Source organism: Microtus pennsylvanicus, chromosome 20 (assembly GCF_037038515.1).
Source record: "Microtus pennsylvanicus isolate mMicPen1 chromosome 20, mMicPen1.hap1, whole genome shotgun sequence".
In the NCBI taxonomy this organism is placed as follows: Eukaryota; Metazoa; Chordata; class Mammalia; order Rodentia; family Cricetidae; genus Microtus; species Microtus pennsylvanicus.
The window spans coordinates 34,307,570-34,327,044 of record NC_134598.1 but is presented as its reverse complement, the minus strand read 5'-3'; the positions used below and the strand labels follow the sequence as shown (position 1 = coordinate 34,327,044).

Below are 19,475 nucleotides of genomic sequence, written 5' to 3'. Positions count from 1 at the left end.
TGACCCTGGGATTCCATCTCAACACCTGTCAGAATGGTTAGGATCAATAACGCAAGTGACAGCTCATGCTGGAGAGGATTTGGAGTGTGGGGACACGCCTCCATTGCTGGTGGGAGTACAAACTTGAACGACCACCATGGAGATCAATATGGCGATTTATCAGAAAGATGAGAGTTGGTTTATTTCAAGACCCAGCTATACCACTGTTGAGCAAATACCCAAAGGATGCTTCATCTACCACAGGGACCCTTGCTCAACCATGTTCATTGCTGCTCTATTCATAATAGCCAGAAATCACAAACAAGACAAGCCAACAGAAAAATAAAAGGGCCCTAGAAGCAGGTTCAAGGATCAGAGACTCACTCATTTACACATTCGGGAGTTTCATCAAAGTACTAAAAGAGCTAAGAAATGCTCCATTGTGTTTTCCTTATCCGTTGTTCTGTTGAGGTACATGTAGGTTACTTAATGCCATCCTTATGGGACCCTAGGGACTTGTACTACTGAAAACAAGAGAGCTCAACTCCTGAATTTCTGTGGCATCCTCATCCTGTCTTGCCAGGTTATCTGTCTGTCTGCACAGTTGCTTTCCTGTTTACTATTCTATCATTCTGTTGCAAATGGTGGCTTCCTCAGCAGTGGCCAAACCCTTGGACCATCCAAGTTTGAAATTTCAAACTCTGAAGCAGTCAGTGATCTAAATAAAAATAAATGAAAGAATAAACAAATGAATTCTTTATAAATACCCAGTCTTAAGTATTTTTGTTACAGAATTGTGGACTGGTACAATTTGAGCACATAAGTTTGACATAGCAATATGATTTTAACAAACGTTGCACACCGCAAACACACACAGTGCAAACAAATTTAAAAGATTCTGCATCTCTGGAGGAAGAGTAATTAAAACGTATTTCTCTACTTGTCTGCTCAACTCCCCAGACAGGTGGTTCTTCAAAATTAGTGCAATATAGTCTAGCAGGCAGGGACATAGACACGCTCTCAGTATTGGTGAGTACGCTTTCTGGCTCCCCGCCATACTAAGCTGGCGGTATCTTTTTACGCAATTTGCTCTGTACCCCAAGAAAGATGGGCAAGGAAGAAAAACACAATTGGAGCAATATGTAAGTAGCATGGCAGAAGCAAGAAGGCTTGCATTAAAAATTGCACGGTGTAATCCCTCTTATTCCAGAAGGAGAAAATACAACAGACGTTCAGAGGAGCCAGCTGAAAATATTCCAGGTGCATAAATTTATTTTAAATTTTATTGTATCACATTATACAAGCATTAAACATGGCTTTGTGTTGGTGACTGTTTAAATGTGAAAATTCATCATTCATGTCAGTAGTGTTTGGCTATTTACAAGGAAGGAACTCCTATGTACTTTATATATCTCTGCATTTGTATGTACATATGTAGGAATACATGACTATACATATGTACACACAGAAATACATCTATGGCCATACACATAGCTATAGATATGTCATAGAGAATCATCATCTCAGAAAGATCTGAACTTAAAAAAAAAGAACGAAAAGGTTGTAAACAGGGTCTTGTCTGTGTCATTTGGTGACTTAGAATTAGGACATGATGACATTCTAGGAATGTGTCCAGGTGTCCAAATACCCTTTTTTTAAAGCCCAGTGTCTGTAAAATTCACATGGGATTGAATGCAAAAAAGATAGCAAACAGGCTGGAAAAACAGGCCCAATATACAAGTTCCCCCTTGGTTTTTAAAAACTTTGAGAATGTTAACTGCCCATAACGTGCATGCTCGCTTGGTCAAGAATGGTCTATGGATAGATAGCAATTCTGTGCTGGACTGACTGCAGCGTGATTTCACGACAGCGGGACTCCACCTCGGTCCTCCCCTGACTGCCGCCCTGTCTGCGGCTGCATGGCGGTGTCTTGCAGCATGCACTGCGGGTGCATCGCTAGGCATTCACGTGCATGTGCTTTTGCACCGCTGGGAGAAGTGAACGAGATTCAGGTCTTTAGCCTGGAGCTCAACCGTCACCTGGAAAGAGAAGAGGCATCAGGATGGAACACACCTAGGCCATCTCTACATCCCGGTGCGCAATAGTTCGAGTACTCACTGTGTGCTGAAGGCATCCCAAGAATTCGGAACCCCAAAGGGAGTAAGGGAAGGACAGACTTTACAGTTGCTTTAGGGCAAGTGAGTCAGAAAGACAATCTGAAGTAACAGGAATCCTGCTGACCCTTGTGGGCATACAGACAGACAGAGACCGTGCTTTCAAATAAGGATGAGAAGCAGGCAGAAAGCAGGATGTGGTGGAGAAGGCAGAGACTCTTCCAGGATGTGTCACTCACCTTGCAGCCCCGCCTGGCCTCTAAGGACAATGCCATGCACCTATGCCTTTTCTATGACCACCGGAGCTATCTATCAGGAGCAGTTCTCCATGGAGATGTCTGCTTTCCACCCCATCCAAAGCTCTTGGATACACTCAGCCTTTCTTCCCCAAAGAAGGCCCAGGGAGGTGATTTTTTTTTTTTTTTTTTTGGTTTTTCAAGACAGGGTTTCTCTGTAGCTTTGGAGTCTGTCCTGGAACTAGCTCTTGTAGACCAGGCTGGTCTCGAACTCACAGAGTGCTGGGATTAAAGGCGTGTGCCACCATCGCCAGGCTAGGGAGGTGATTAAAATGAACCAGGGGCTCTGAGGGTAGAACATATGCCAAAATCCCAGAAAGCTAAAACCCAGAACATCTCACCCCCTAAAGTTCTGCTTGCTTCCCCTTCTCCACCTTAACACACACAGAAAGTGAAAGGCAGAGATGGAATCTGCGGGCGACAACATGGTGCTTAGTGGTAACACACATGCTGGAGACTCTATGGCGTGTTACTGCTTGGTAAATTCCACCTGGGTAGTACCTCATTTGAATTCCACATTAGATTAGTTCAACAGGTAGACGTCCAAAAGGTCAGTAATTTTACCACAGCCACAGCCAAAGAGTAGACATAGGGAATGGCAGTTTCTCACAAGCCTAAGTCTATCCTGCGCCGGAGTACAAGGTGGGAGTTCAGTTGTTTATTCCTGCAGGATTTGGGTCTATCTTATCTCCTCCAAGTCCAGCTTCTTATCAAAGTGGTGATAGCCCGTGGACCTGTCAACAGGCAGCGAGACAACTCTGCTCTCAACGATATGCAGATATGCATCTTTGCAGAGAGCTGTTGCCTCTTAGCCAACAGGAAATTCCTTTCCTCTGCATCCCAGCTTTCCTTTGGAGGCAGAATTTGAAAAAATAAAATTCAAAGGTTTTGCTCAAATAAAGAAGAAGACATTGAAGAACACCAAAGGCCAAAGACTCCTCTGCCTCCCTAACATGAGCCTCACGGACTATGAGGACAGAGGGTCATCTAAACAGTTTATTCCAGAGGGAACGTAGGCTTAGGGAAGTCAGGGGGCTTGTCAAGGTCATATAACCAGCTACTGACTTGAGAAAAAGTTTCAGAACTTTTTGATAGGATGTGTAGGGTGTTGCTGAGTTTCCACACAATGTATACAGCTTCAGCCTATTTGACTTTTATTATGGGATGTATACTGATCAGGTATCATGTGCCTCCCGCTAGATAATTGGGAGCATGAAAATTCCAACCCACAATGAGGTTACTACTGTGCTGTGAAAGCCTGCAGACAGCTTTTGAGGATCACAGATTAACAATACAAATTGGTCTGTCTCTTAGCACATAGTGCCAATGGTCGCGATCAGAGGAGTTAAGTCTCAAAGGGCTGAGAGGTCTGGAAAACCTCTTGGAGGGCGTGGCGTGATACAAAAAGATATCTAGAGAACAGGAGTGGGTGAAGAAGGGAAGCCCATGGTGGGAGAGTGGAGATGCTGACTTCCACCAAAAGAAAGGGGCCTGCAACCCTGGGAATAGAAAGAGAACAGTCTGGCTGGATCAGAAGGGAGAGAAAGGTTTAACTTATCTGGCCCAACCAAAAAAGGCCCTGACTCCCAGCCTAGAATTTGGCAAGAAAGAAGGTAGCCTGATCACGTGGGGGTAGGGATTGGGTTGCAACAATTAGGGAAACAAGCTGGCTTGGGGAGCTTCTAAGGGGCTTATTTTAGCCCTTGCTGGGGAATATTATTTTCAGGCGTGTGACTTTTGTTTACGCTGCATTTGTTTAACTCTGTGAAGCTGTGTTACTGTGCCTGTCTAAACCATCTGACGGTCCCAATAGAGAGCTGAATGGTCAATAGCAAGGCAGGAGCAAGGATAGGCGGAGCTAGCAGGCAGAGAGGATAGATAGGAGAAATCTGGGTGGGAAGAGAAGGAGCAATAAGAGAACGAAAGCAGGAGGACATCAGGGGGGCAGCCACCTAGCTACACACAAGAAGAAAGAAGTAAAGAAAGGTATACAGAAAAAGCCCAGAGGCAAAAGGTACCTGGGATAATTTAAGAAAAGTTGGCAAGAAACAAGCCAAACTAAGGTCAGGCATTCATAACTAAAAATAAAACGACTCTGTGTGATTTATTTGGGTGGAAGACCCCCCCCCCCCCAAAAAAAAAGCCAAAAGAACAAAATGTCACACAGCAAACCTTTGTTAGTGAAAACTTTATACTTGGTCTCTGGATGTTCGAAGCAGCCGATCCCCACCTGACCTGACCGTGGCTTCCCTTGGGGCACAGCGGCCACCCACCTGGTCATGGCCACTCGTTGTGATATGCTTTCCCGTTCTTCTTCCTTTCCTTCCGCTCTTTCTGGAGGCGCTCCAGCTCGGCCTCATACATCATCTCCTGGATCAGGTACTTCTCTCTCCTCATTCGATCCCTTAGATCTTTCGGGAGGTCTGGGATCAGATAGGAAATGAGGTGCTTTATACAAAACACGAGGTGCTAAAAAAAACGCAACAGAGAACACAACAGAATCAGAAGGCGTGGTTGGGACCTGTGGGAGTGCGATGAGGCCGGGGGAGGCATACACTGCAGGGATAAAGGTCAGGGGAGAACTGAACTTGGTCTGTTGACACCGTCTAGAGAGGCGGACCAGAGGGAGAAGATGGGGAGAGATGTTTAACGGATACCAGGAAAACAGAAACCCTAGAACCGAGTCTTGGCTCGACCGTTTTCATTGCTTAGGAGCCAACTGTCCACCTGAGTGTAGGGCACTCAACTCCTCTGGGCCTCAATCCACTCACCTATAAAATGATGCTATGCAAGACAGAATTAGTTTGAAAATTCTGTGTGGATTGCTAAATGCCTTATAAACCTTGCCAGGTCACCCAGGGGCCTAGGGAAATGGTAATTTCAGAGAGAAATGTTTCTCTTTTTGGGAAAGAGCCACACATTCTTTACCTGAAATGTGAATCTCTGGAATTCTAGAGTCACAGTTATTTTTGTCTGTCTATATCCTGGTGACCCATGAACTACCAGATGACAGTGGGAATAAGGGTCCTTATAATTCCAAACTACTTAACAACACTAAAGCTGTTCTGGAGGATAGGGATAAGGATTCTTCAGTTCCTTTAAAACTCAGGGACACAGAAGGCACAAAATTCTGCCAGATCAAGAGGTTTTCTGCCTACTTCTAGTGTCTTAAACAACTAATAACAATATACAGGAGGGGTATGGAAAGCTCTAAATGAGAAGCCATTTAGTAATTTAACACCACCCCTGACATTTTATGTGCAATGTGTGTGTGTGCATGTGTGTGCAGATGTGTTTGTTAGTGTGTATGTATGTAGAGGCCAAGCAGTCAATGCTGGGAGTCTTCCTCTACCATATTTTACCACAGCTTTGGTTGACAAGGTCTCTCTCTCTGTAACTGGAGCTGACTGTTTGTGTTATAGTGGAAGATCAGTGAGGCCCTGGAGCCTTTGCTTCTCCCCATACTGGGATTTTAGGCATGTGCCACCTCACCTCGCTTTTTCATTGGTGCTGGGCACTCAAATGCAGGCTCTCATGCTTATACAAAAGCGCTTAGCCACTGAGCCATCTCCGTAGCACCCTTTCTTATTTAGTTTGAAAAACATTAAGACCGTGTTAGGTTAAGCATATCTAGCTCTTATTTATTTGTAGATAGATAAATCTCTATCACTGGCCCAGAAAGCTCTATGAAGACAAGGATGACTCAGAGATCTTCCTGCTTCTGCCTCCTGAATGTTGGGATTAAAGGCATGAGCCACCACACACAGAAAACATATCTTCTGAGGAACTGAGGGCAGTGAGAGGGCCACCAAGCCTAACAAACAGAATTCCATCCTCCAGATCCACATGGTGGAAGGAAGGAAAGAACCGACTACAATAGGTTGCCCCGGAGCCCCGCACATTCACGTTGGCATTGACGTACACACGCATGCACATGCAAATAAACAAATATAGAAAAGATATTTAAAAAAAGTGACTGGCCAGGTGGTGGTCACGCATGCCCTTAATGACAACACTCCAACACTTGGGAGGCAGAGGCAGGTGGATCTCTGTGAGTTCAAGGCTAGCCTGCTCTACAAAAGCTGGTCCCAGGACAGGACAGCTAGAACTGTTACACAGAGAAACCCTGTTTCGAAAAAAAAAAAGGAGAGGAACTTATATCATCTTTCCTCGGCTGTCTGGAGTGAGGGGGGATGCGAAGAGAGAGCTATCTCAAAGTTTTAAGAAACTTCCAGTGCAAACAAAGGCATCCGTGGTGAATGTGGGAATGAATGCGGCTCCAGCACATGTGACAAGAGATGGAACTGACATTATCAATGGAGTTATAGAAATATGGAATTTCCTAAGAGCCTGAAAGAAAACACCTGATAGATTTCTATTGAAACACAATGCAGGCAATTGCCAGGAAGACGGGACTTTGTATCTCTATTCTGACTCTTCAGGAATCAGCGCTTAAGTAAGGCGAGCTGACACACACAGAGGCAGCAGGTGTGGTATCACCTTCAATGTCTTCCAAACGCTCTGTGAGCACCTGCATCGTCCTGGAGGGCTTGTGAAAAGGACATCACAAACAGGATGTCTCGGTACCTCTGGAAGTGGGGGTGGGAAAACCGCATTTCTCCTAAAGGTTATGAATCATAGTCCTAGAATATTAAACGTAGGACCTACGATTGCTGATTGGTTACTGAAAGACTCTGAAACTTTCCTGGGAAAATTCCAACAGTGCATTGAAGGGCAAAGAGGAAAAAGGGGACACAGTATATGGCCGTGGTACTTTAGAAAGTCGGTCTTTGTGTGGAAAGTCCCTGCCACGTACATACGCATGACTCCAAGAGATTTCATTATGCCAAGGGAAATAAAGGAACTGTTTGAGAAAACTCACCTCAAACACAATGATAAAAGCCAGCCGGGCTGCCAGGACATGCCAGAACTGCAGGGTGTAGCCATAGGGTGACAGTGAATGAGGAGGGTCCCGGTAGTCCCGATACCTGTGAACACAGGAGAGGGTTGCATTGCAGCTCTGGTTCTTCAGGCCCTCAAACCTCTTCCATTTTCACTATGTAGTCTTCATACATGGGAACAAATTTTGTAAATAAACAAAAACTTTCTTTATGCTAGACATCCGTTGCTCTGTTTTTCCAGCATTTCTTCTTTTGGTAAAAGAATATCTCTTCTAGCTGGATAGTGGTGGTACAGGCTTTTAATCCTAGCACTCTGGAGGCAGAGGCAAGCAGGTCTTTGTGAGTTCAAAGCCAGCCTGGTCCACAGTACAAATTCCAGGACAACCAGGGCTACACAGAGAAACCCTGTCCTGAACCTCCCCACCAAAAGACTATGTCTTCCCTGGGTAATTACCCCTGGGGTTGGGTAGGATTTACCACTCCCTCAACCTCATCTCAGGAGACTCCTGACTCACCACCAGGACGTCCATTACAACTATTATTAAATGGATTATCACTAAGTCCTAAGTCCACGGAGCTGCTAGGAGCAACCACAAATTATATGGGGAGGCACAGAAGGAGGGAAGGAGGGAGGAGGAGAACATCTTGGAAAACGCAAACAGGATGAAGTAGAGTAGCGGAGATGCTATTCTGCTGGCTGTGCCCAACTCTCAGCACTCAGTTATTATTGAAAACAAACAACAAAACAACAACTTTGCATGGCTTCTGGATGCTCCCAGCTGCCCAAAACAATATATTTCCGTTTGTGAGACTCAGCTGGCATGGGTTTCTGCTGCGTGCCATTGACAGCTCCTTCCTACTACAACCTCATTCTCTCCCATCTGAGTTGACATTGAACCGCCCGTGTTGGCTGAAGAGCTATGTGGGGTCGGGCATCCTCCCAGGAACTTTAATCTCCACGAGCACATTTTGTTGTCACGCTCAGCTTCACAACTGTCACTGTGGAAAAGGGACTCCAGAGTCATAAAGTCTTCATGTGTTTCCCATGCAGTCATTGCTTTCCTTTTTTTTGATTTTCGAGACAGGGTTTCTCCATAGCTTTTTTTTGGTTCCTGTCCTGGAACTAGCTCTTCTAGACCAGGCTGGCCTCGAACTCACAGAGATCTGCCTGCCTCTGCCTCCCGAGTGCTGGGATTAAAGGCGTGCGCCGCCACCACCCGGCTGCTTTCCTTTTCTTAAAAATTGATTTTATTGAGGTCTACATTTTTCCCTGCTCCCTGTCCTTCCTCTCCCCTCCCCATCTCCCCTCCCCCAAGGTCCCCACACTCCCAATTTACTCAGGAGATCTTGTCTTTTTCTACTTCCCACGTAGATTAGATCCATGTATGTCTTTCTTAGTGTCCTCATTGTTGTCTAGGTTCTCTGGGATTGTGGTTTGTAGGCTGTTTTTCTTTGCTTTATGACTAAAAACCACCTATGAGTGAGTACATGTGGTAATTGTCTTTCTGTGTCTGGGTTACCTCACTCAATATGATGTTTTCTAGCTCCATCCATTTGCCTGCAAATTTCAAGAAGTCATTATTTTTTCTGCTGTGTGTAAATGTACCACATTTTCCTTATCCATTCTTTGGTCGAGCGGCATTTAGGTTGTTTCCAGGTTCTGGCTACGACAAACAAAGCTGCTATGAACATAGTTGAGCACATGTCCTTGTGGTATTATTGAGAATTTTTGGGTATATACCCAAAAGTGGTATTACTGGGTCTTGAGGAAAGTTGTATCCTAATTTTCTGAGAAATCGCCATATTGATATCCAAAGGGGTTGTACCAGTTTGCACTCACACCGGCAATGGAGGAGTGTTCCCTTTACCCCATAACCTCTCCAGCATAAGTTGTCATCAGTGTTTTTCATGTTGGCCATTCTTACAGGTGTAAGATGGAATCTCAGGATGGTTTGATTTGTATTTCTCTGGTGGCTAAGGATGTTGAGCATTTCCTTAGGTGTCTTTCAGCCATTTTAAATTCCTCTGTTGAGAGTTCTCTGTTTAGGCCTGTACCCCATTGTTTTTATTGGAGTATTTGTTATTTTGATGACCAATTTCTTGAGTTCTTTGTGTATTTTGGAGATCAGCCCTCCAATGTGGGGTTTGTGAAGATCTTTTCCCATTCTGTAGGCTGGGTGAAATTAGCAAAGAACAGTAAAAATGAAAAAAAAAGCACCTGATTTTCAATACCCTCAGGGTTGAGAGACACTGCTTTATTTTATGCTATCTATTTTTTATTAAAAAAATTAAGCCAGGCGGAAATGGTGCATGCCTTTAATCCCAGCACTCAGGAAGGAGAGAGACAGATCTCTTGAGTTTCAGGCCAGCCTAGTCTACAGAGTGAGTTCCAGGACAGCCAGGCTACACAGAGAAACCTTGCTTGAAAAAAAATAAGGAAATAACAAGATTTATATTGCTGCTGTAACATGTTCCATGAGGTCATTCATTACCTTTATTCTGTTTGAAGCCTGGTTTTCTGGGCAGGGAACATAAATTATATTTACCCTTTGTTTTCCAGAACCTAGTTACTACACTAATCATGCATATACTCAACCAAAACTTTTAAGACATTTTCTGTCCACACACTGGGTGATTTTTTTCTTTTAGTGAAAATAGACTTTTTTTCATAGAGTATATTTTGATTATGAGAACCACTGCTTTAAACTAACTCAGCCAGAAGAGGGTCAGCCAAACCTTTCCATGATAGAACGAGTTCAGCAGGCAGAAAGCATGCTGAGGTCCACACTCACCTACCGAGGTTCACACTCACATGTAGGGGTTCACACTCACCTGCAGGGATTCACACTCACCTACAGTACTTCAGGGGAGTTCCTGAGAACTCACTGCCATCAGACTCTGGCTCAGACCGGTTCTCAAAGTCAGAAATTCGAAACACAGACAAGCTGGCGTTCACGTAGCCAACCATGCACCTGAATGAGAACACAGGTTGGATCATTACTCCGGTGGTCCTTCTCTTGATCCCTAACTCACTTAGTCCTCCTCTTCAACGTACATCCTCCCTTATAGCCCTGTTCATGCCAGGAATACATTATAGGCTTCCACGCCTGTGCTTGGATTTCCTTTGGAACCCCTGCTCCTTTGTATGGAAGAGTAAATATTATACTTATCCTTCCGTGGCCAACCGAAATAACACCTATTCCGAGAAGGTGTCCTTCCTCGCAGTCAGCATGACTCACCCCTTCCCACTCAAGTGCCTCTACTCTCTCCCTGGAACTGTAGGGTCATGGGAGGAGGGTGGATACCTTATGTGGGATTTTATCGATTTATATTTTAATTTTAGGATCTAGCAGTTTTGTGCCCTGTTGAAATCCAGAAACATGGGATTTAGTTGACCTGATGGGAGGAAAATTCCATGCCTGAGACTCTACTGATGGTCCTGGACTAGACGGGGTCAGTAATTCTAACGATCACTCTGTCAGCTTCCTGCCTCCTGATCTTTGTTAGAGCACAAACTTGGGGGTTTCACCGCAGCATTTTCATACAATTGCACTTGGTTCATATTCATACTATATAATTCTTTAATTAAAAATAATGTATTCATCATTATTACTATTAGTGTGTGTGTGTGTGTAAGGGGGAGAGAATATGCCACACGTATATGCATTGTGGTACACATGCCATGGGGTATCTGAGGAGGGAAGAGGACAACTTTGCCGAGTCCAATCCCTCCTTCCAGATTTTGATGAATTCGGGAGCTAGAACTCAGGTTGCAAGGCGTGTGTCACAAACTCCTTTGTCTGCTGAGTTACCTCACTGGCTCCACCTCCTGTGATTCTTAAGTGGGAATAAAATGTGTACCACATAGACTCGAGTAAGGATTAAATGACCCTGTATAGCCAAAGCATCTATATCAATACTATATTTGGTCAACAGCAAGACAGTCGCAAGCAATGGTTACTCATTTTATGTACACCTTGCATTTTGTAGGTCAGCACATACTATGGAATGGATGAACCACGGTCTTCAGAGTCTCTTCACTATGTCTGATGGGAGGATCCTAAACTGCTGAATCTTAAGCCAAAATGGTGACACACAAGCAATTCCCACAGCACATGGCTTCTTCCTACCATGCTCAGGACAGACCTCTGCTCTTTTGTTTTTAGAAAAATGAACTGAGCTTAAAGAACCATTTGTCCAGACACCTGTGGGTTAAAGAGATGGTCAGAAGGTGTGTGGCATTCCCCAGTCCTCACCTCCTTCTCCTTTGAAGGATGGGCTGGAGGACGAACGAAGAAGCTGCCTAGAACGTGACGTGAAGATGTACCAGCACCTTGGTGATTGTTGGCTGTTGCTGAGTGGGAGCCAGTGGCCTGACACACAGACCTTAGTAGACTCGCCTTAGGAGCTGAGCAGTGGTCTGGGAACCGAAAGCCAGGCCTGCACTCTTATCTTACAAAGCAGCTCCAAAACTTTACGGAGATTAAAGCTGTTATCGGTTGGTTCTGTTTAAAATGTCCATCGACAAAAATCTAAATTCAAACGAAACAGCTGTCTAATGAAAGATATCCTCTATCCTCTGCCTAAAGGAATGAAGAGACTAGATCTGCGAACCTATTTACTAAACATATTCATGTCACACCAGGCACAAACCCGTGATGAAAATGCGTCTCCTGTGGGTGGCTAGTCATATGTACATAGACTAAAAGTGAACCTAGTATATAAGCACACTGTTATCTTCTTTCATTTCCATCTCGCCCGACAGGAGAAGGGCCATTTGTACTGAACTGTTTAGACAGCTCCCTGCTTCTTTTTACAATGGTGAAGTCCTATTGCTGCCTCATCAAAAAGCTGTTGGTTATGAATGTAGGGAAATGAGACTTCACGTACACTTTAGGGTGTCTGGTTCAGCCAGTGGTGCCCGTTCACCAGCTCACTGACCTACTGCCACAACTGGAGGGCCACAAAGGGCAAGCGGATCCCATGACTATCACCTGGTTTGCTGGCAAATGCTCTGCCTCCTTACTACCATTTCTAGAGAGAGAGAGAAGATGAGGTTATCGCGATGAGCAGAGAGAAATGAGAGGCACCGCCCAAGACAGTACCAGGCCAAGAAAGGTCTCACATAATTGTGAAGGACATTTTCTTAAAGGGCTGGTAGCTGTCTCAGAAAGCATTGCCAAGAAAGGAGACTTAGAAAGAGATTCCAAAGGCATTGTTTGGATCAGGACACGAACTTCTCTCAAGGAACTTTGGAAGACAATCCAAGTCTTTAAATGTGAGAATTCTCCTTTAAAAACATCAGTTACTGATTACTTTTAATCCCTTAATGGACAAGACAGGGGGTGCAGCAGGGGTCATTATCACTGCTATGGTGTGTGTGGGGGGGGACAGAACCAGAAGCCGGCTTTTATGTTTGTCGATTTCAGATCAAGCTTGCTGCTGAATGTCTTTGAATTAGCTCTGCCATTTGCCTTTGAGGTGTTAGTCTTGCGACAGACACTAACAAGCCTGGGAACAGAAATCAAAGGTCGGAAATGCCAGGGGAAATAAGATTGGGTTTATGTACTTAAAGGCAAATGTGTTTTATAGATAAAGTGTCTCAGGCTCATACGATGAGTACAGAAGCGATTATAGGATTGGCACAAATATCTTCTCTATCATTCACTGAGATATGATTGTGTCTAACTCTGTGATGAGCACAGAGTCCTCGAGCAAGGCGCTAACTCTTTATGGCATCACTGTTTCTGCAGAAGGGCTGCCTTGATTTCATAACTAAACAAGGGCATCTGTTTTTTATGCATACCTCACATGGTCGTTCTAAGGCCAAGGGTATTCTGTATCCCATTCAAGATCCTGAATCATAACACCTGCTCAGAAGTTCCCCAAGTTCCCGTCTAAGGGCCCCATGTAAAGATACCCCAGGAGAGGAGGTGGCCTCACCCCAGAGGAGGAGGTGGATTCTTCAACAATGAGCAGCCTGAGCTGCAGCTGCAGAAGACGACGAGGAAGAATGCAGCAAGAGGAATGCAGTTGCAAGGTTTTTGTGCATGCAATGTGTAGAAAATGTTGCCTCGAATCATGTCTTTTCTTCTCAGACCTGGCTAAAACAGATGCTCTTTCTACCAGCAGCCTTGAACACTCAACTGCTGGGCACCCACGCCATGAGAGTGACTCTATCTGCCATGGTCAGACATGAAAGAATTGTTTCTTCTTGTTAAGCTGTCTACAATCTGCTTGGGGATGGAACCAGTAGGAGAGTCAGGAACATTAGGCAGACCTAAAAGTGCCGTGATGGGGACAAAGGTCACAGGAAACGAAGGACCCAAGGCACACGGGTGAAACTGTCATCCATGGAGGAGCCCAGGTGAGTTCAGCCAACAGTAAGGAGGAGGCACTGATGTAACATAGAGCCCTGGAGAGGCACAGTGACGGGCTTGGATAGAGAACTTTTGATTGAGGTTCAATTTAAATTGCAATGTGCCATTTCTACAGCGGGCTTAAAGCACAAGAGGGATTCGAGCCTAGCTGTGTCTGCATCACAAAGATTTACAGCTTCCAGGGATTTTATGGTGCTTCTACTCTGTAAGCTTTTTTTTTTATTTCTAGATCATTTCCAAATTGAAAGAAGAACCAGAGGAGGCAGAGGAGAAATCAGAAAAAGAAAACGATAAGAGGAAAGAGGAGGAAAGAGTCACTGTGAAGTAATAGGTTGTCTGCTATTACAGAGCCATTCATGAACATGCACATGCACACACACACACACACACACACACACACACACACACACACACACGAGAACAGGAATAATGGCCAATGGATTAGAGACAAGAGATACAGTCTGGAAAGTTACAGATGGCTCATAAAGGAAAAAGTTTGCAAAGAAAGTGTTGAGAGCTGAATAATCGAATAAAATGGAACCAAAGCCTAGTAGGTAAAATCTAATTACCACGAGACTTCACCTACTATGAGTCTGGTAGGCTGCTGGACTTTGAAAGCTCTGGTTCCTTATCAACTTGATAAATCTGTTCCCAGTTCATTTTCTGATTCTCCAAAAACCAGTTACAGGCTCCACTCTAAGAACTTGGGAAGGAACAAAGCCTTCGCCTGTTGAGGCCGAAACTCAGGAGGTTTACAGTGAGGGCAGCCAGAGAGCCACGTGAGGCCTTGGAGCTAAGGATGGAGAGGCCTGTGTGGGCGTGGCTCTATCTGTGTGCGGGATCCAGCAATTACGGAGGCATTAGCCCCCTTGACTGACCCTCTGCTCTCCAGGGTGAGGAAAACAATGCGCATCTCGCCCTGAGTTGTTCTGAGACTCAAATGCAGAACTGATGTGAACGCGGCTGCCATGAAGGAAAGCTTCAGGCTAAGTCAGGCAGAGAATGCGGGTGGTGGGAAGCCACGGGCCTGGGCAGTCTAATCCAAGTCTTTAGGTCTCTGTCATAAAGTACTGGTATGCTCACTTAAAGTTGCTAGATAATCAGAGTTTAATGGGCCCATGACTGTTACAGAAGACCGTATGGGAGTCTCTTCAGATGGCTGGATTGTGAGATTTATCACACACCACCCAATTATCCAGGCCTTAGTGCATTTGTGTGGGATTAATGATGAAACTGGATCCTGGTTAGGTTCGTTTAGCCCAGGTGAGTTACTCTATTTGCCTACGGTGGCTTAGGGAACAAATTAATTTGCCTCAGACTGCAAACCAGGGAACAGGACTGTAGCTACGAGGCCATGTAAGATGATTTTTCTGGGCAAAGGCCTTAGGCAGATATCTAAACGCCACAATTAGAGTTAGATTATTATTGTGGCTTTAGGGACTGTCAATGTAAGCTTTTTTGCATAGAAATAAAACCTAGGTGGCATGTTATAATGATGCGTAGGTTTTATCTGACTACATATACTCTAGTCTGAACCTCAGACCACAGGAGCGTGCCTTAATTTGACTGGCAAAATATAGACACAGGTATGGGTGAGATTACAGCTAGGAAAAATTAATCTTCATACCCTACAGATATTCACTGAGTACCTTCTGTGTCCTAGGTTCAGGGTTCCACAGTCCCCATGGAAAAATCTGCAGTCTGCACACCATGACAGTGCGAATCTCAGGTAGTCATTACCTTGTTATTAGTTCATAGCCTTTCCATAACTACACGGGACAGGAGGAAGCACGCTGTTTTCGCTCCTTACACACATTCGGATCTCACCCACGTCTGAATTCGGAGTCGGCAGGAGTGAGAGGGAAATGCAACCGCTGCCCTCCCATGAGATGCTATCTGAAACTTGTCCGACTTGTTTGAGCCCTGATCCTTTCGTAAATGGGATGTTTTCTTTGGCTGAAAGGGTAATGATATGGTTTCACTTCCCATACCACAGGCCTTGTCTGGGCTTGTGTGTCACGGCCCCAGCATAAAAGCTTCTCTCTCAGTGTCCGGCACCGCACAATGGCCAACCAAGTTTCGTAATCACCTCACGGCACTTACTTTTGCCCGGCTTCTCCTTGGCCGGCACAAGGTCCGTATTTATAAGCATACACCAAGCGAGGGATGAAGTCAGATGTTATTGCTATGACAAATGCATTTGTGATAACAGAGAGGATTCCGATGCCTTCGAGAATTCCATACCAGATTCCTGTTTGAATAAAAATGTGCTATTAGTTCCTCCAGTGGTAGTAAGAGTGAAAAACACCACCACCTGTGACAGACAGTCCTTTTTACCTTTCCAGATGCCTCTGGCAACGAGGAGTTAGAATTGTTGTTTCCAAACAGTTTGGAATGAAAGGAATTTCTGTAGTTCCATCTACTTGTGTCAGCGTTCTTACAGCTTACTGGTCAACGTTAGACAGAAGCCAAAGAATTTTGGCCAGGAAGTCCTACTCATATGCCATATGATAAGATCAGGACACAGTGTCAAGCCCCTAACAGGCTGGAAACCCCTCAGTGGTCCTGACCAGGTTCCCTTCTGTTCACCTTTGCCGACTGCCCTGATGTGCTGGCCCAAGGCTAAGAGAGGCCACTCTGAACGAACCGTCTGTGTCCAGTTCCCAGCCACACTCACTGGGTGGTGCCTGCCCTGTTCTCGGCACTGGATGCAGACCTGGGTCAGACAATCTCTATCACAGTCACTCTTGAGAGTGTGGCATCTAACTCAACAGTATCTCTGGTCAAAGACCACAGCTCATTTCTGTCAGCAGAGAGACCAGGTTTTGCTTTAGGTGAATCAGGAAAACATCGAGGAATGTGGGGGCGGTAATGGTGGGGCAAACAGAAGGTCTATTTTTGAAAGGGATTAATTGAAAATTTAGGGTCTAACATCTTACAGTAGAAACATCCAAACCAAGAATCTAAGCACAAGTTCATAAAACACTGGAAATTTAAGCCAATCTAAATAAGCAGCTTTATTTCTTGCACAATATTATTTAAGACCAACATAATTTTTTTCTTTCAAAAATCAGTTGAATCCTGTTACATGCAAATATTAAGGATTCCTAAAGTGCATAGCTTTTATTTATTTATTTTGAGACAGCCCTGGAAGGCCTAGAACTCACTATATAGACCAAGTAGGCTTTGAACTCACAGAAATCCATCTGCCTTTGACCTTCCAATGCTGGCTGGGATCAAAGGTGAGTCACTGCCCCAGGCGGGCTTTTAAATTTTAACTTACAAGACGTTTCATATTTTCAGAAAAGCATATCTTACCTATGTCCTTGGCCCTCGACGCCAAAGGCCTTCTCCACTGTGTAACAAACTTGTAAGCATCAAGTCGGATTTCAATGATGTTGTTCAGTAAGGCCAGAAGTGGTGCGAGAGGAAAAGCTGCCACAAAGATAGTTGTGAATCCGAACTGAAGGACTAGGAAGGGAAAAAGAGATAATGTATGTTAACTTCCGTCGCTGTTTCGAAACGACAGTCATCCGATTGCGTCATTGCGTCTTCATATTTTCCTCCAATCATAAGCTGAAGGAACCTCTCTCACAAGAAGACGGCCATAGGACAGAGGTATTTCCTGGTCCTGAGAACAATGGGATCTGAGTGGTAAAAAGCTTATCTCAGATCCCAATACTTTCTAGTCACTCACTAATTAATGGGACCGGGGCTTCTTGGCAGAGTTTGATTCTAGGAGCAGGGGAAAACACAAGAGGAGACTGGATTGTCTTATGCCACAAGACAATAAAGAAATACTCGGTGAACGATGGGGGCACGTCAGTGGACAAGTGTGTAGGCACTGCCAGCAGCCAGAGCTGGGATAACAGGATCAACAAAATCACAGCAGCACTGGATCATGACCCAAAGACTGTCTAAGTCCTATCAACAAAGACATATCAACATACTAATAAATACAAACTGGAAACACACAAGCAACACCGTGTGGCTCTTCTTCATGGCAGAATTTAACTTATAAACATAGAAGGAATGGAGAAAAGGGAAAGCCACCCTAATTCAATTTTACATTAAAGTTACAGCCATGGAAGAATACTAAAATTAGTGGGTGGAATATTGAAAATAGGGTATATGTATATTTCCAAACATATAATACTTCAGATATGCTAACATGGCACACCCCAATACAATGGTCTTTTCACATTCTTCCTGCCCATGGTCCTCTTCGGTAGAAGCTAGATCTCTGCGTGTTCAGACTCCAGACCCATTAGACTCCAAGTTCCATCAATGACTCTTCATAACTGTAGCCCACTTCTCCTTCTTTCCCACAGTCCCTACTTGAGTTCAGACTATGGTGCTGTTTCTCCTACCTTCCACCCCCTTTTCCCCTCTGTACTGTTATCAGTCTCATGAAATCTTGGTTCCAGGCCGTTGTTCATCATCTCCCTACAAGAAATGCTCCAGAAGGTTCTCACCACCTACAGACCAACTCCCCCTTTTCTCCATGCCATTCCGAGATCTTAGTGATTCTTCCATGCAGATTTCTAAGATTCAAGTTCAACCATCCATCATGCCCCAGAGTTTGTAAAAAAAAAATCCTTTGCTCTGGCCACACTGGGCTTTGGGTATTGTGAGTCACACATACACTTAATGTCTCTCTTCATAAATTGATGAGACTCAATTCTTTTAAGGTTAAAGCTCAAATACACCCTCTCCTGGAGACTTCCAATAGCACAGCTTTGTCCCGTAGCTTCCACGGTAGCTGAGAATGAATTTTATTTGCCTTTGTCGCTTTCTCTCTTTTCCTTTATTATACGGGGCGTTGTGAAAGTGGGAATGGGGACCTCACTGTGTGTCTCTTTCTTACATTCACACTGCAGTGGTTTGTGTATGGAAGGGATTTGTTGGCCCTAAATATGCTGGTTCACGGACTGACATATAAAGACAAGGACGAGAGATCTGGAAGACGAAGAAAGCCAGCCCGTTAGGTAAAAGTAAAGCTTATAATGACGGCTTGCAGAAGCATGGATATATCAGAACACTTCTTTACTCTAAGAAGTGTATAAAAATGTAGATGACATTATTAGCAATGGTAACGTAGTGAACATTTTTGCCTTCCTGTTAGGAGCAAGGATGCCCATGCCAGCATTATATGCATGGTTGTAGGGCAGTGAAGCAAGGTTAGCCCAAACATTTGTGGTTAGGAAAGAAAATATACTATTATCATTATTTGTTTGGTTTGGTTATTATTTTTTTTATTTTTTATTTTTATTTTTTTTTGGTTTTTCGAGATGTCTGTAGCCTTGTAACTAGCTGTCCTGGAACTAGCTCTTGTAGACCACGTTGGCCTTGAACTCACAGAGATCTGCCTGCCTCTTGAACTCACAGAGATCTGCTGGGATTAAAGGCGTGTGCCACCACTGCCTTGCTGATTATCGTTATTTGTAGATGATGTAGAAGAACATATAGAAAAGTCTAAAATAAATCTATGAATTATAGTTGATGTTAGTTTCCAGAAGGTTTACTTCATGTGAGGTCAACATACTTTATATAGTTGCAACAAAATAAAAAAACAAAAGTAGGGCCGCAGAGGCAGTTCAGTGCTAGCGTTTGTGCTTAACATTCACAGGCTCTGGGTTGAATCCTCAGAATAAAAACAAGACGAAACCCTATTCCCCAAACCAACAAATCCTACACAAACAGAGGAACTGTGAAAGTGACATTAGTTGCGATTGCAGTGAAATGTATCAAGTTCTTAGCAGTACAAATCCTTCACACTAAAACGACTGAGGAAAATGTACAAAG

At 44.3% G+C, this 19,475-nt stretch overlaps 1 protein-coding gene across 6 annotated transcripts in view; it reads right to left on the bottom strand.

Annotated features, from left to right (window-relative positions):
• Positions 1 to 1,227: 1,227 nt before the first annotated feature.
• Positions 1,228 to 19,475, bottom strand: part of Ano4 (anoctamin 4) — a 324,827-nt gene continuing 306,579 nt past the window's right edge. For all 6 annotated transcript variants that reach the window (XM_075954168.1, XM_075954169.1, XM_075954172.1 and 3 more), the window contains 6 exons: positions 16,989 to 17,141; positions 15,774 to 15,921; positions 10,143 to 10,262; positions 7,272 to 7,377; positions 4,663 to 4,858; positions 1,228 to 2,018 (listed from right to left, as the gene is read on the bottom strand). In XM_075954168.1, coding sequence (XP_075810283.1) covers positions 4,667 to 4,858; positions 7,272 to 7,377; positions 10,143 to 10,262; positions 15,774 to 15,921; positions 16,989 to 17,141 — 719 coding nt within the window. In that variant the 3' untranslated portion in view covers positions 1,228 to 2,018; positions 4,663 to 4,666. The remainder of the gene's footprint in view (positions 2,019 to 4,662; positions 4,859 to 7,271; positions 7,378 to 10,142; positions 10,263 to 15,773; positions 15,922 to 16,988; positions 17,142 to 19,475) is intronic.